This window comes from Zosterops lateralis (assembly GCF_965231275.1).
Source record: "Zosterops lateralis genome assembly, chromosome: 8".
Classification (NCBI taxonomy): domain Eukaryota; kingdom Metazoa; phylum Chordata; class Aves; order Passeriformes; family Zosteropidae; genus Zosterops; species Zosterops lateralis.
The window spans coordinates 8,069,389-8,086,789 of NC_139768.1; the positions used below are offsets into that span (position 1 = coordinate 8,069,389).

The 17,401-nt window shown below is 40.9% G+C and overlaps 1 protein-coding gene across 2 annotated transcripts in view; it reads right to left on the minus strand.

The window, feature by feature from the left end:
• Nucleotides 1–12,859, minus strand: part of ZSWIM8 (zinc finger SWIM-type containing 8) — a 54,922-nt gene extending 42,063 nt beyond the window's left edge. For both annotated transcript variants that reach the window (XM_083865952.1, XM_083865951.1), the window contains exon 1: nt 12,121–12,859. In XM_083865952.1, the coding sequence (XP_083722078.1) occupies nt 12,121–12,298 (178 nt within the window). In that variant the 5' untranslated portion in view covers nt 12,299–12,859. The remainder of the gene's footprint in view (nt 1–12,120) is intronic.
• Nucleotides 12,860–17,401: the final 4,542 nt, after the last annotated feature.

Genomic DNA, 17,401 nt, shown 5'->3' on the forward strand with positions numbered 1-17,401 from the left:
ACCTGTTAAGGCCTGCAGTCCCTTCTGCACATTTCTGACAAACCCATTTCACTATGGTTTTCTACATTCACTCCCTGGATGTACACAGAAGTAAAAAAAAAAAACCACAATTGAAAACCAACTGACTTAACTTTGCTCAACTGTGGAGAAATGACATTACCACTGTGTTAACATCAGAGAGACTGCACCTCAAAACAGTTTTTGCTACTGAACCTGAGCACCTAACAGAGGAAGAATGCCACACTCAGCACGACTCCTGCTGTTTCTATATTAGACTGAGTTAAAACTATTTTATCTTTAGCTTATTATTTTTAAAGTTACATCTTTAAGTATTCCAGTGTCATGCCAACTCCCAGTAACACCTTCACTTGACTTCATGAGACAAAAAAACCATAGAAAAAAAGAAAGCTGGTGAAGTTTTACAACGGTAAGCAATAACTGACCAGAGAACTAAAACTCAGAAGATGCACAATGTGTGTTTAAGGCCCAAGATTTCTAACACACTATGAATTTAAAGAGGCCCATGTCAGAAAACTTCTTGCACTCTAAAGGTCAGCTAGCTGAAGAAGAGATTTCCATTCTTCTGTTACAAAAGCTCTCTTCCTTACATCCTTAAAGCAGTATAACCACAACATTCTTACTATATTAGAAACCAGATCTCTACAAAGAAGACCATTTTAATAAGGTCTTCCGAACTACAGTTCAAGGAAAATGTAGAAAGCAACAAATTGCATTTGGTAACTAAGACTATGTTTGATGAGGGAGGGGGGGAAAATCCATTATTTGGTTCTATGACTTCAGGACAGAAACACCAACACGTTCCTCCATCACTAACTTCAAGTCCTAATATCTTACCTATGTTCTGCCTAATGATTCAAGACTTTGTTGCAAAGGTGTACACTGCACCCACAGAAAACATCTGCTCTGAGAAAACATAAGGACCTCTTCAAACACTACTCCAATCTAGACCAGAAAGGTGTTTTTTCCATTTAATTCTATTGCTAATGCTATGCAATAACTGTTAAAATCTGCACAAAGCTGTGTTGATGAAACTGGAATATTCTACAGCCTTTTTTTCAACTCTCACCTACTCTAACATGACTGATCCCAAAACTCTGATACCAGTATTAGGCAGGCAATGCAGCATTCACAACTTGACAATCTCCTCTGAAAATTCAGACAAGAAAATTCTTATTTCAAACCTTTCCATATCCTTCCCTTAAAGAAAATAAATTCATTTCATAAAAAGAGCAGCCTGGGCAAGCAACCGACAGCTGTTAGAAATCCTAAAATAAACAACAGATTCTTGTAAAGCAAGACAGACAGTGCTGCAAAACACTGCTTTCATGCCAGTGCTGGCCAAGGTTTCATGACAAATTGGGCAGCTTGCATTCAAAATAACTCTACAGCTGATGAAGCAGATTAGCTTCAGGCAAATCATTTCCCCTGCACTGTTACTCCTTGCTCTCTCACCCCTTGCAGAAAGAATTCTGCACAACCAGGATTGTGCATTCAGAGCACAGACATCAAACAGCTCCTGCCTCCTGACAACAAGGCTCAGTATCACCAGTTATTCCCACTCCTGCCCCAGACAAGGTATTTTAAAAGCTCAGATTCAAGATTCTCTCCAGTGGCCTATGACCAAAAAAAAAAAAAAAAGCTATAAAGACCAACATGGACCAAATATTTTTCTGAATGTAGATGGAACACAAATACAAATCAAAAGTCTGACTTCACCACAGCAGAGAATCTCTATCAAGAAGTATTGATGTTTTCAGACACAAAAGGAAGTCACACAAAACAGCATGCAACCTCCACTATTTATTGTGCTGTTCTCTACAGCACCATCCTTAAGTATAACATGCATAATTAATCTCTAAGCAGCTTTTTTCATGTGTCTAAATAAATGCCAGAACAGTATCACCTGGCTCCAAACAACTGCACTGGCAAACACTGAAGAGTTGCACTCACTGAATGTATCAGCATGACAGGAGGCCAATTTTTGGAGGGCTGATGGGAAGGTTATGGTCTGAAAAGAATAAAGGATAAGACATTCTCACCTCTAGAGTAAAAAATAATTAAACAACTGTCAGGAACTAGAAGAAGACAGCATCTCTTAATATCACCAACTGGAAACCAATAGAGGTTTAAATATCTATTTCATAAATGCAAGGAGAAAGAAGTTAGATATCTAAATGCTTTTGAAAAAAAAAATCTTAATCAACTCCTCTCTCTCCCCCCTTTAGTTTTGTGAAAATCTCACCAAATCTAACCTCAGGTTTATGGCTTTATGTGAGGTTACAGAGCTCAGTCAGCAATATCCTTCAATTCCTGGTTTCCCACTGCAGTTCCAAGGTGCAGCAGAGCAGTCCCCAGCCAGCCTGAGCCCCCCTGCCAGACAAAGGCTTCCAATGCTGGAGCACCCAGCCTGCCTTAAGCTCTCAGCCCACAGCAATTACATTTTCTCCCACTCAAGGTAAAGTATTCATCTGATCATTTGTTAATAACCTACAGCTGGAGAAAGACCCTCTTTACCAAGAAATAAACTCCCTTCTATTTTCCTCACACCACCTGTAGGGAGAACAAAATGGGCAAAACAAAGCTGGGTACAAAGGCACATATGAAGCAAGGAGGCATCTCCAGAATGTTTACAGAGGAAGGCTTATTTACAATCATGTCTATTATTTTCAGTGCACAAAAACAATACCTAAAGCATCCCTGGAAAACTGTGAGGTGCTGATTAACTGCAGTCCACTGCATGAATCTGGTGAGGCAAACAAAGAATATCCCCCAAGATCTCCCCAACAGCACTAGACTGAAGCAAAGTCAACCATCTTCTGAAAATGTCCACAGAACAATTCATATTCATTACTAGACAAGCAAAACTAACTCCCTGTCCTTGAGAAGGATAGGCAGCTTAGCTGACCCCATGCACTACTGCTTTTAAATGCAAGCAAGTAGTCAATGAAACTTTCAGACATTTTAGGTCAAATACAACCTTCTCTGCAAGACATGCATCAAAGGCCTAAGTTACAAATATTTTCACCTGGAGCTCTGCTAAACAAATTTACCAGCTGCCTTTCTTTTTTCCTCCCATCTCAGCATTCACTGACCTAAATATGAAGTAAGAAATGAAATTACATGCAATATGCAATAGGAACTGTAAAAAGCTCGGAAGAATTGCTAAACTATGCCCTGTAGATTTCACAAATGTATTAACTTCTCAGAAAAAAATGGTAATTTCATTTGTACACCTATTAATTACATACTACTTGCAGGACTTCCATGAAACTTCAATGTCAAACCCTGACCAAGTATTTTTACATTAGCATTCATTTCCTAAAAGCATGGAACTTGGGCATTCAAGCCATCATCCAGCCATTCAATTAACCTCCAGCACAGATTAACAAGATTTCACATTGGTGCATCAAAGGATGAGACAGATGTGATTTTACCACATAAGAATTCCAGTACAGGGATATTAAAAAGAAAATAAAAATACTAAAGAATCAGTCTCAAGAATCCCTACTGGTGATATACAAAGTCATAGACAGAGAACAGTAAACCTGAAACAAGACACAGGTTCCTTAAGGCCATGCAATACCCAATATCCACAGGTTCAGAAATCTTTCTGTACTTCAACCAAGAATCTCGTTTTGTCACATACCTTGACAAGATGCCACCAAGAATAGCTCTAATGCACACAGACATTTTTTTAAATGAATATCTGTAAGAAATAGTCTAGATGATATCTTGACTACTTTTATTTTAAGGTCGACTCACTTTTTGTTTTCTTCTGACTGGGAAGATATGCTCAAAGCAGCATTCTTTAGAGATCTCGAGTCTAATGATCAGAAAAACCACAATTAACTTCTTCCACTAGTTTATCTGCAGGGGGCTTGGGGGGTAGGAGCAGTACTAATTCCTGTTTAAAACATTGGTGTTTTCATGTTCAGGTCTCCATCAATGAATTATTCATGTTTGCCAGTAATTCTGGATAGCAAAGAATGATGACCATCTGCCTAAATTTTTCAATTTTTCATTTCTCTGAATAGATGATGAAGCCAGAATCCGTGGCCCAGGTGTCCACCTGCCCACTGCTGCAATAATCCACCACAGAAATGTCTTAACTTGGGAGAAAAAAGTACCCCTGGATGCCTCCCTGTAAAGACTCACTGCTTGCAGATAAATTCTGGGTAATATTTCTTTTATCATGCTACCTATTTATTTTTTTGTAATTTTTTTATATTGTTTTTGGTCTCTGAGGTCCCTCTTGTTCATTCACCCAGCTTTTCTCCCACAAAGGGACACATTTTCTTCTGAGGACAGATATTTTTCTTCCTCCCTCCATCTTATCAATTTATCCTTTCCCTTTCTTTTACATGTCAATTTTTATCCCACAAGAAAAAGAAGCTTGAAAGCCCTCCCATATGTCTCACAGTAACAAGATAAATCTAGAAGACAAAAGAAAAGCAAAAAAGTCACTGAGACATCAAGAAATAATACTCAGGTCCCCCTACTTGCAGCAGCTGAATGAGAACATTAAGTTTTTTGTTTAAAGACACAACTCCTGTAATCTTTTCAGGTTTCCTCCTTCTATGGAAAGAGAATATCTTAACTTCCATTTTTTTCCTCACACCAGCAAGGATTTTGGTAAATACAAAAAAAAAAAAAAAAAATCAACACAAGCTTTTTACAGCTTAAACATGTTCAGCTTTTGCCTAATTGATACTGGTAAATACTGACATCTTCATTTTTCTTAATTATTTTTTCTTCCAGCGATCTAGGAACACTAATAACGTTTCATTGTATAAGGAATATTTTATTAAAACCAGGTACTTTTCACAGCATCGCTTTTCTCAAAACACACAATTACAGAAGATTTTAATTAACAGGTATATTGCAACCCAACAGAGCTCCTTTGTTTCTTTGTTTTCCTCTTTACAAAGACAGTACATTTCCAGCTGTATGGAAGCAAATATAGATGAACTAAAAATAATCAAAGCAGCAAAGTTTCCACAAGTCTTGCCCATAATGTTTAAAGCACGTGGGGAAATGTGGTCAAAGACATGACTTTCAGTCTTTTCTGTTAAAAATGCTACACAACTACCCACAGCCTTGCCAAAAATAAAGAAACAAAGACGTAAAGATGCATCAAAGAACACACAAACTGTGAGAAGAATGAGAATCCTCTGATTGGTAATCTTACACTTAACTGCTCGAGACCACACAGCTTCAGAGGAGGCAATTGAAAATTGTGTCATATGGTATTTTGAAATTAGAATCAATATTTCAAGTATTTTGTACATTACGTACCACTGTTGTTTAATGTTTTAAAGAATAAAATTCTAAATGTAATATTTTATCTATATGACACATATGTGCTTTGGATTTTACATCTGGAGGGTTTAGAAGGATGTCACAAAACAGGAGGAGGGAGAAAAGTGCTTAATGCAGATAAAGTACATTAAAATAAAGTTGAAAAAAAAAAAACAACTTCTAGCCATGACACTCTTTTATATTAGTCTTATGACTGCTTTACAGTCTTACATTTAGACAGCTAATACAAAAAGTTGTTGGTCTAAAAGAAGCAATGAAATTTTAAAGACATTATTCAACTTTAAGAACCAAAGAAGAAATAGATTTTGACTCTTTGTAAAGTTACTTATACAAAAACAAACAAAAGCTTCTAAATCAACTGTTGATATTCTAAATAGACAAACATTTACTCCAGAATTTCATTAAAGTATGTAAACATCTTTTGAAAATGTACATATTTTTCTCCTCTGGAACAAAGTACTGTATATTACCCAGGACACAGAATATTTTTAAGAGGAGATGCTCTTTGCTCCTGGTTCATAACTGGCATAAGAGACACTGTTCGAATTACTGAGGTCCATTTCTTCAAATCTTTGTTCCCTCAAAGGTATTGCTAGGGGAGGGAAAGAAGAGGGGGTTTGTGTGTTCGTTTAAAAGACTGCAAAACAGAGGTTGACTTCAGAGAGCAGAAAAAAGAGGTCTGGCCACAAGTCAACATGTGAGTTCTACTCCCACAACTCATATGCTGAATGATTTCTACTTTGGCTATATTAATATCTCTAAACAGACTTTCCTAAGTTTGATCAGTTGACTTCTGATTTCTTCCTCACTAAAGAAATACCCACTGTACAGACGGTGGTATTTTTCTGCATATAGATTATGCTGTGGATTTGCTGCTGTTCCTCAAACTGAACTGGAACTCCAAAACTGTAGACTTGCATATTAAATCACACTTAACTGGAGGGTCTTCAAACATACAGATCATTTCATCATACTATGACTAGAAGCAACACCAAACCAGAGGAGGAGGAGCACAGAATGTGCAAGAGCCCAGCACAATTCATGAAGATAAAAGAACACCTCCACCTGTTGAACAAGCCTGCCTGGTTCTTGAAACTCTCCATCACTTTGTGAACCCACCAACTCAGGGGAAAAAGATCCCTAACAGGGAGAGAGGGAGATAAAGAAAGGGATAGGAAACAAAGGCAGAGCACAATTCAGAGTCTAGATCAAACCTGAACCCTTATCCTTGCTCCCCTAGAGGTAAACATGCCATGGAAAAGAATAACCCCTGCAGCTTCAGGAAGCCTGAAGCTCTTAAAAATAGAGCCTTTGTATTTCTACATTCTGGTCATTCACCAACACGGGGATCTCCACAAGGTATATGGAAAGAGAAAATAAACACAAAAAATAAAAATTAAATATTTCCCCATAGAAAGGCAAGACATTAAAATAGGCAAAGAACGTGCAAGACTTTTTGGGAGGGGAAAAGAAACTTAACTAAAGGGAAAGGCCAAAAAACCACTGGAGAGCTAAAACTGGAGCAGCAACTTAAAATCTCAGTAATAAAAAAGTATTTCCTGATAGCTTCTTCATGTGGTCTTTTCAGTACCCACTTTCAGTACTCATTCAGTACCCGAGGGATACTCGCATTCAATTATCTCAGAAACTCACAGGAAAATGCAAATGAAGAGACAAATGTGTGAGAATCATTCTCAATTTATCCACCTTCCAAAAGACAGAGGTACTAATGCATTGGGAAACCACATTTTAGAGACAGCTTCTGAAATCTGCATCCCAGGTCTGAAAGGAGGCACTTAACCATGCCCATCAGTCCTGACAAACCACTGCCTGTGCAGCTTCTCGGCGGCGTCTCCAGCAACAGTGAACCAAGGTTCCCTTTATACTTTGTATTTACTACAAGGGAATAAGTCCCTTGCTCAACTTCAAGTTTTGCTTCTGCTCCATAGCAAATCAACATCATCACCAACTATGGATTAGAGAACAAAAGTAGGTGAAATTCATTTACTAGGGTGAGAAAATATAGAGAAATCTATCTTCTGCTAGAGGCTAAGCTCTAACCTTCACACTGCTCTTTGGACAGCTCATCTCTACTTATTCCACAACCACTTTTATCTTCTCATCAACATTTATATTTTTAGAATTCTGTTGCTTCTATAAAGAAACTCACTGGGGAGCCATACAACACCTTTGCTCAACAGTTACTGTTTTGGCATTTTTCTAATCTAAAATTGGATATACTATAACAGATATATTTGAGCTAGAACAGATTTGTCATGTGTTGCATTAAATTAGAAAACACAACAAACAAGACATATTACACCTGTACCTCCCACAAGTGTGAGTTGACTACATAATCTCCCTCTTAATAGCAGAGGCACAAATAATGCAGAAAAAAATAAAAATCAGTTGGAATATAATGGCCAGTAACCAAACAGCAGTAAACCAAGAGTCTCCATTTCAAGCCTCACTAGGCTCACAGAGTGGACACACTTTGGGATGACAGCAGCAGCATTCTTCTCTGATAATACCAGGAGTCCGAAGAGGACAGAATTAATCTGAAAGAGACTAAACATTCCACCTGCTGTTGTCTGAAGTTACTGCTTGAACAAAGGATAACTTGAATTTCTTAGTTACTGGCAATCCTGAGGAAGAAGCAGCGCTCTCTACATCATTTATTCTTTTCTTGTATAAATTCATGAAAATCAGTCACTGTTATTTTACCAGCATAGACACTGCTCAGACTCTGATCTCTAAACTGATCATATCTTCACCTCAGGCTCTGTATATTCTCTGCCAATGATTTTCTCTATACAGCTTGTAGTTTTGAGGCACTGTGCCTAAACCTTCACCTTCTGGGTGCTCCTAACAGTTTGAAAGGACAAAAACTCTGGGGCTGGATAATGAAAATATTTTCCAAGAGGGCATTGCCTGCATCATTTCTTAGTCAAGTCTGAGGAGGTTTTGCAATACAGTACACAACAGTTCAAGCTTACAGTAAAGTAAAGGAAAAAAGTCAAGTTTTCTCATTAGCTGCCTACTGAATACAGATTCAACACAACTCATCAGCACACTTCCAACCAAATCCACCCTGGATGAATGAATATAAAATGAGTAAATGTATTGTGAAGGCACTATTTAACAATCCTACAGTATTAATGCCAGCTTCTTAAATGTTTGGTAAATGTTTATGCTTCAGAAACTGAAACAAAGGATTGAGGGTGAGAGAGAGCTTAGAAGAAACAAAGGCACAGTGAGTTTGAAGAGATAGAGTGTACTTGAACACTTATTCTTAAAAATCCTATCACAAAAATACTTACATGAAGATAACAGATGATAAAACATTTGCAGAAAGGCTACACTTCAACTAGCAATGAAAAATACAACTGCTTTAAGAAGAGAGAAAGGCATGAGGGGATCATAATGGCTCCTGGAAAGAGCAGACTGTTCAGAAAAGAGGAGAAAAGGCAGGTGGGTGCATTGGTTTGTAGATGGGTAACAAATTGGTGGAATGTAATTTGGTATGTAAGAAAAAGAGTTCGAGTTACAAACCAACTCTAAGAAGCAGACAGTTCTGAACACACTGCAAGGACATTGTATTTCCAAACATCCATTCACCTTGGAATGGATGCAGAATTCAGAATTCAGAGCAGAATCCTCTGTCTGCTCGTGCAGTGAAAGCCTCTAATCAATGATGTACACAGGTCATGACTGGCCAAGTGTCAGTTAGAAGATTACATCACTCAAAATTAAAAACACAAGGGGTAAAGCAAGCAAATAAGGCAGTTAACAAGAGAATAAGGCATTTGTAAAACAAACATTCAAAATCATCACAGGACTCCCAGTACTCCCAAAACTGACAGTTTTCCTCCAGGATTCCAGTGCAGGTGAATCAGTGGACATTAGGAGTAGTTTCAAAATTTAAGGGCATTGATGGTGTCAACACAAAAGGAGAAAATTCCTTTCTAGAGTGTAATATAGGAAGACTGTAAGAGGACTTTACCATAACAGAAATTAAATGTGAGAAAAATCAACCAATTACAATTCTATTTTTCTGATGTAACTACTAGAGATACCTGATTTCATGAAGAAATCAGTTCCAAGGATTATATTAGAAAAACTGAAACATTTCTCTCCCCCTTCCTTTCTAGAAAACCAGTGGGATGATTCACAAACAAGTGAATAACTCATCATCTTTTTGGCAACCCTCTGTAATGAATACTGTGTATATTTGCAACAAGCTACCCCAAGCCTTATTATGAAGTTTCCAGTTAGCATGACAGTAACATTCAAAGATACCCAAGAAGAAAATAAAAACTTGCAAAAAGTAAGAAAACCATAACTGGTGTGTGTGCAGATTGTTTGTTTGTTTGCTTAAGAGACAGCCAACAGCACTTCCATCAGCCTTAGGGGGATTCTCTTTGAACCAATTAATGAAGAACTAGACACTTACAAGGACAAAGTGAAAACAATTGAAAAAACTAGAAATCCTTCCTATTACATAACTTGTCTGACTAATTCCACACCAAAACACAGGCTGAGCTCCAAACTGGAGGGAAAGACTAACAGAATATAGCTCCTCTTGTTTCCTCTTAGCATTTAACAGAAGAACCTAGTGTCTAACCTCACTTTTTGTTTGCACAGGCAACGGTAAAATGGCAAACTGTGGAAATAAAAATATACAGCTCAACTTTGAATTATCACATTTGAAATGACTCACTACAAGAAACAACCTCAGGACCCAGCAAGTTCTGTGTTTTCTGATTTAAAAACACTGTCAAGAAGAGGTATGAAAAGCAACAAAATTGGTACAGAAGTCCTGAAATCCAAGGAGATTCCAGACAATGACAGATCTCACGTCAGACCAGACTTACTGGCAACACAACTGTGTAGAGTAAAGTACCTGCAAGTGTTCCCCATGGGTAGTATCACATGTGACTTCACACAGTGAATAAATAATTTTTTAGGCCGCAAACCCACATTCTTCTCAAAATAACTCTGACCAGAGCCTGGGAATTGCCAGCAAGAGCCCTAAAGGAGGCAACAGTATCCTTTCAAAATAACCTTCCTGTTAAAATAAGACTCTCATAGAAAGGAATTAGATGTCTACAGATAAAACCTGAAATATATGAACCAAGTATAAGCGATTAAAGCCTTGCCTATGCAGGTCTGCAGAGCCCAGAACAGCAACATCTCAGCATGGTGTAAATAACAACAATTATCACAGCAATGTTAGCTGTTGTGTTTTAAAAGTCAGAAAAGAGCCTGAAGATTGCAAATATGCACAATCTACTCAAGTGTCTTTTCCTTTTAATGCAACAAGTGGGTGTCAGCAGAGAGAGCAACTGCTGCTTGATTTAATTCGGTCAAGAGAGCTCAAGGAAGTAGGTCAAGACCCAGAAGAACACACACTCATACACTGAACCAGGGGAGAAAAGTTGGCTAAAAGCATCTAAAAGTTGGGGGAAAAAATCACCTTTGCAAACATCAGTCTGACTGGCAGAGCTATACAGACCAGTTCCATACACCTGTGCCAAACTAAAGATGTCTTTAGTTCCACATCGGTACGTTTTAAAAAATTCAGCTCCTTTCCAGCAACAAGACTTCGTGCAAAACATGAGATAAATACATATATATGCTTCGCCCTATGCACTATGCTTGTTTCCACATGGCAGGACTTACAGCTTTTAAAAATGCCAACACAGCTCCCTTTCTTTACAGCAGTAGAATTTAAAACTTAATTTGCTCTGGAAATCCTGCGGTTAATGCAAAGTGTACTTTCTGGTCCTAAACCAGTGAAAACTGAACATTTGTCCATAGCACAGCATGGCCAGATTTCAACTCAATTCAATGTAAATTGCATTCTCTGTTCATGTAAGGGCAATATTCAGAAGAGAATAAAGTCTTGCAGTTCAAGATAGGGAGATATCAATGAGGCAGGTGACGGTTACAAAGATCTGACACTGGCCTGAAGAAACAGGAGATAAAAGGAAAAGTAGAAGGAGTTTGTGTAATTTCTATTAACTGTGTAAACATCACCTAAATTCCGGGGTCATGATACAGTAGAATAATAGAGAAATCAAGTTTTGTTAAAAAGAAAAAAAAAAATCAAGCAAAGACTTAATAGCTAGACGTTAATTTAAAATAAAATTCAATCGCTAATGTTACCTACTTGGCTGTCTGCTATTAAATATAAATTACTATCAGCAGGAAGGAAATAAAACAACTCTTGAAGCAGGCACACTGTTGTTTGCCGACTTCTTTGTGCCAGTGTTATTAAGGCCCTCTTGCTCCACTATTGCAAAAGAGCCGGCTAGTTTACTAGAAAAACGAGAAATGCCAAGAATCAGACAAGGAAAATGGACTGCTCTGTGCAATGATGGCTTACACGGCTTTGCAGGAGCAGCTTTACAGAAGTAACAAAAATCTCTATGAAACCTTAGTGCACTTCAGCCAAAGCATGTGGGAACCTTTGCAGTTATTCCCAGCCAAGTCTGCAGTTGGTTTGTAGAAAACAGTTTTCAGATTTCCAAGAGCAGCATGAACACACTACGAGTGCACGCAGGTGAAAACTCACCTAAAAGACAGCTTTGCCTGAAGAACCCCGGCAAACTTACAGCTTCAATCTTTGGCCAGACATTTATCCCGACAATGAATCCTACACAGGAGTTCTCTCTGCTGCTCCGACTTTCCCTCTGCAGATCTGCTCACCCACCACCTCCCCTTGCCCCACAACTTCCACAAATGCAAGAACATCCCAATGAAACCGGGCGGCCTCACCTTTCATCTTGACAGTGGGGGAATTGGGTCCAGCCGATTGCTTCCTCCATCCTCTCCAGTTCTGGCAAAGGCTCTCCGCCTCAGAGATGAAGGAACAAAGAGAGTCTTCTTCAAAGCGATCCGAGTCTTCAAATGAAAACCTCTCCCCGTCCTCCCACTCTGCGAACATGAGTTCCATCACATCCGACAGGCGACGTGGGGGAAAAGAAGAAAGACAGGAACAGCACTGCTCACTTTTAACAGGTGAATGGACTTGGGGGCTCCTGCAACGCTTACAATCTCGGGTTTGATTTGATCCCCATACTACAGTACCAGGAAAAAAAAACAAAGTCAGCGCTGTCTGAGACGGGAGAAGCAGGAAATAACTAAGGGGCAGCTGGTAAAAATTCCATGGAGAGGAAAAAAAAAAAGTTCTTTAAAAAGTTAAAAAAATGCTTATGTCCACAGAATGTACTCGAGGCGGAGGGGGGCTGGCTAGTCCATGAGAGCTGCCTCCAGGCGAGACAGGTGAGGTGCCGGCCGGGCACACGGAGGGTCTGAAGACTCCCGGCGCTGCAGGACGAGGGAAGGGGCCGCTTCCTCCTCCGGGGCTGCGGCGGGGGGGCCGCCGGTGTCTGTGCGCAGGGCCGGGGCTCCCTGAGCTTGTGCTTGTCTCACTCCCGGCGCAGGAACCGAGGGCAGGGCGGGGGCCGGGGGGGAACAACTTCCCTCCCGCTCGCGGGGGCTTAAAAACGGCCCGGCGGGGCCGGAGCGCCCGCGGAGGGGCGGCGCGACCTCCCGGCTGCTCGTCACGGGCACCGGCCCCAGCACCGGCAGCGGCGCGGGCGGGCGGGCAGGCGGCGGCTCCGGCCTCACGGGGGCGCGGGCGGCGGCCGGCGGGGAGCGCCCGGCGCCGGTCCCGGCGGGCAGGGCAGGGCGGGGGGCAGCCCGTCGCCGCTCCGGTCGCGGTGGCCCCGCGGTGTGTCTATGAGCCCATGGCCGGCGGGCCCCGCTGGACGGCCCCGAGCCCGGCGCGGCCCCGGCGGTTTGGCGGCCCCGGCGGGTACCGTCCCTGCCCGGCGCGGGCACCAAGATGGCTCCGCGCTTCCCAGCTTCACCTGCGACACCCCCCGCCAGCTGAGCGCCGCTTCCGCCGCCGCGCTTCCGGCTTCCGCCGCGCGGGGCATGCCGGGCCGGGCCGGGCCGGGGACACTGGCGACGGGATACAGCAAAAGCCTCCGTGTTGTGCCTGCCCGCGCTGCTATAGGTAGGGAGAGAGCGCTTTAGCGGTGCTGAAATGTGGGGGTTACCCCGGAACGCACCGAAGGATGGATTGAGTGAGGTGGGAATCGCTCAGCTATGATCATCTGATTAGAGATGAAAGAAGCAGTTCTCAGTAGCGTTTGCTATTAGAAGAAAAAACAGCAGGAACGAAGATCAAGGGGAGAAAAGGAAATAAAGTAAGAGGACTGTGGCTCGAATAAGTCCCGATCAAGGTTCCTTGGGCCGTGAGAGCCCCTCGCCCTCAGGGGGGTCTGAGGGGCTGCTCGGCTCTGAACAACCCCAAAATTCAAACAGAGGAGAGAACTCACCAGCCAGGCCCGTGAGGAATTGCATAGGCTACCTACGGTCTTCCTGTCCTACCCACTCTGAAAGCAGCAGAGGTGACGTTCTTTTGGGGTTTTTTCTATATTTCATGGAGTTCTTCTAGTTCATTGCTCCATGGAGAGAGTTGACCGATAAAATACCAAAGGATAAGTTTGTTCTTTAAGCACATGTCAGGCAAACAGCTGGACCTACACCTCCCGCCCTGTGTTTGTACAGAGGGGAAAAACAAATGATGGGAATAATAAAAAAAATAATCTAGGGAAAAAAAGAATGACATACTGAGAAGTGGTAAATGTAGAGCTGAGAGAAACTGAAATGCATCTGGGAACACTCACTATCTCCCTCATCTCACTCTTAATCCTCAATCCAAAACAATTACATTAATTGATGAGTCCTCACAGAGGGTCTAAAGTGATGCATCTTGGAATGTAAAGGAAATTTCATGCATGGTTTGTCCTTACAAATATAAGTAACGTAAGTAAGCTTCCCAGTTTAAGATTTCAGTCACAAAGATGCCTCACTGCAGTGTCCCTCAGCTGTGAGAGGTGTGGCCACTGGTTGAAATGTGAGATCCTTCAGTGCCGCCAGGGCAGACACCTGCAGGTGAACCGGGTAGGGAGATGTGATTGATTTGTCACAGCACAGCTCGCCCAGCTCTGCCCCCTGTGCTGCCTCATCCTGTGCTGGTACCTGACCCCATCAAATCTGTGCTGCCAAATAACCTGTTAGTGCACCATGCTAGCAGTAATTCAGGAGAGAGACACACCTGCCTGATAATGGGAATTGTGGCGGGTTACATCAATAGCACTCTGAGTCAAGGGCATTGCAGAGAACCTCTGCCACATGAGAGAGCAAAGATACACGAAGGTGTTGTAATTCTTGGTGCAGTGTTGCATTAAAGAAGGATTTCACCTTAGGAAAGGTGTTTCCCTAGTAAGAAAAAAATATTTAGAAGACTAGGAATTAAAAAAAAAATGCACTGAAATTTTGAAGAGAATTTTCATGGGGAAAAGGAGATAGGAGAAAAAGAAATTAAATGCATTGTGTCCAAGGAGTGAAGAGGTAACTACTGATGAAATTCAGCACCCTGACTCGGATGCTGTGGCACTTGAAATTGCAGAAATGGGCAGGGAAACAAAGTGATGCCATAAGGCTGATGCTGCTCACCAGTATCTTTTGACAACATTATGTGCAACACAGCACTGTTAGATTTTACTTAAATCCAGTAGAGAATGTACATTACATCAAGAAAGGGCAGAGGAGAGCAGGAATATTGGACAGTATTAATTATAAAGGGGCTTCAGTACATTGTGTTTGATTCCATTAAATTGTAAAATTCTCACCCCTATTCCTCCTCCTTCCAGCTTTGGGATACCACAAGTTATAGAGTTCCAAAGAAATCTTGCTTTCACTTTGTTACACATCACGGGCTGAAAGCATGGAAGAGTTGATGAAAATAATAAGACATGCAAAGCAGTGAACATTTGCACTTTGAGCCTAAATTGCATTTCAAGACCCTGTAAAACTGTGTCTTCTGGCCTGTGCAGACCAAGCCTGGGTGAGTTGTTGCCCTGGCCAACATGAGGGAGTGCAGGTGTGAGTGCTTCACTTCTCCTTGTCCTCATGGCTGGGAAAGACACACAAGTTCATAAACACTCATCCATTTTTTTCCCAGCAACTTATTGCACGAGACAGGCATGTATTTTCCCTTGTGGATCTTTCAGTAGAAAAATGCTAGAGACCGTGAAAAATAATATCTGACAATTTCAGCAGTATTCTGCTGCGAAGAAAGAAATTCAGTAAAAAAATCCTGCAGAAATGACAAGGTTTCCAGTAAGATGCTTTCTCACTTACAGAGATGTACTCTTATTTCTTTTCCTTTCTTATTTCAGAGAATGTAATTGCTGTTCAGAATTCCTCTGCCTCCAATGTAGACAATTTTCAGAATGCAGCATTCCATATGAGAGAGACACGTATGAGTGCACACGCATACCCTAAAGCAGAATTGCAACATTTACATTTGTTTCCTGTCTTAAACTCTCACTGGGGACTAAAAATCAATGAGAGTCTGCATTGCACCCCAGAAGTGTCTGCTTTTCACTGGTGAGTCATGTGCCACACTACAAGTCATATCCAGCATATTTTTTATTTCTGATTGCGTGGAAAGTAAAACACATCCTTGCTATGGCTGGAATCTAATACAGACTCAATAACAAAATACAGCACTCCAGAGATTTTCACTGCAAGTGCAGTGGGACCCAGCTGTTCAGCTCCATTCTGACTCAACAAAGCTTTCATTGTCTCTTTGCATGCAATAATGCACTCAGAAATGACAAGCAAAGGCAAATTCTTAAAGCACACATATGGCTTTGTGTCTAAGTAATATATTGGATGTGCAGAATAATGGGGTTTTGTGCTCTAGAACTATGGCACTATGGCAAACTGCCAAAAGTTCCTGTTCCTCCTAGATGATCACTGTTTCATGCTATACTGATCACTTAATTAATAACTGATAATAATTAATAACAGGTATTAAACATCTCCACAGACATAACAACCAGCCACCATTATTTATTTCAAAGCACTAGGCCTGAAAAACAGATGGAGCAAATAACTGTTTTAGCACAAAAGAAGGGACAGTGCACAGCTCATTGCTCCTTGCTCTGCTTCTGACTAGGCAAATGGCTGTACAAGATGCACAGAGCTTTTGCAGACAATGCATATAGGAAGCAGAATGCAAAGCTGTCCTGAGGTATTGCAAGCTAAATTTCCCCCATTTGGATTGAGCATTTTCCTATATTTGACTAATCCTTGCCACAGAAGACTTTGAACTGATGCTGTCCAAGATTCTGTGTCTGAGATCTTGGAGAATATGAACATATGCCTGATTAAAGCCTTATTCAAAACTAAATTCTCCATTTGTGAGATAAGTGACTGGTATGTACATACACACATGGAATATAGAGTCAGTAGGGAAACACTTTGCAACAGCTGCTAAAATTACTGTTATACAGCAGGAGACAACAATTATAGCTAAGACCTCATGTATGAACATAACTGCTACTCTTCAGAAAGAGAAGATGGCATTTACAGATAATATTGCCTGCAAGGATTACTGAGCATATGTTGTCTGGCATCTTGTATTTCACAGGATACCAGTACATTTTCCTCTTCCTTTCAAACTAACCTGCAGGAGCATTTGTTTTTGTTTTCACACTTTCTTCTGCATTACCAAAGCTAAGAGTCTGGCAGGGTCTAATATGCACTATACATTCACAGATAAAAGCACCAAGCTAAAGGAAACTGAAATGTTCTCCATTTTGCAGAGGGGAAAGAAAACAACTATTACCCTGCAAGTCCTCTCTTTTCTCAGCCAGTGTATCACATTTGGACATTTCCTCAGCCAGTGTGAAAAGATTGTGTAAGCAGTATAATAACTCTCTTCTTTGTCTAGGGAGCAGGTTAGATACATCATTTATGAAAACTCAGCTATTGATAACTCAGTTTTTTTAGAGACTGCATTACTCTAACTAGCAATGTTATAGCATTAAAAGCTTCCTAAATACTCCAAGAAGCCTCTTTTGATGCAGGCAAAACATAAGTTCCTTGGCTTATTTTCAGTTCACCAAAAAATAATCAAAGAAAATTACTAAATGTGCCACTCCTTCCCTAGCAATCTAAAATTTTAGAAATC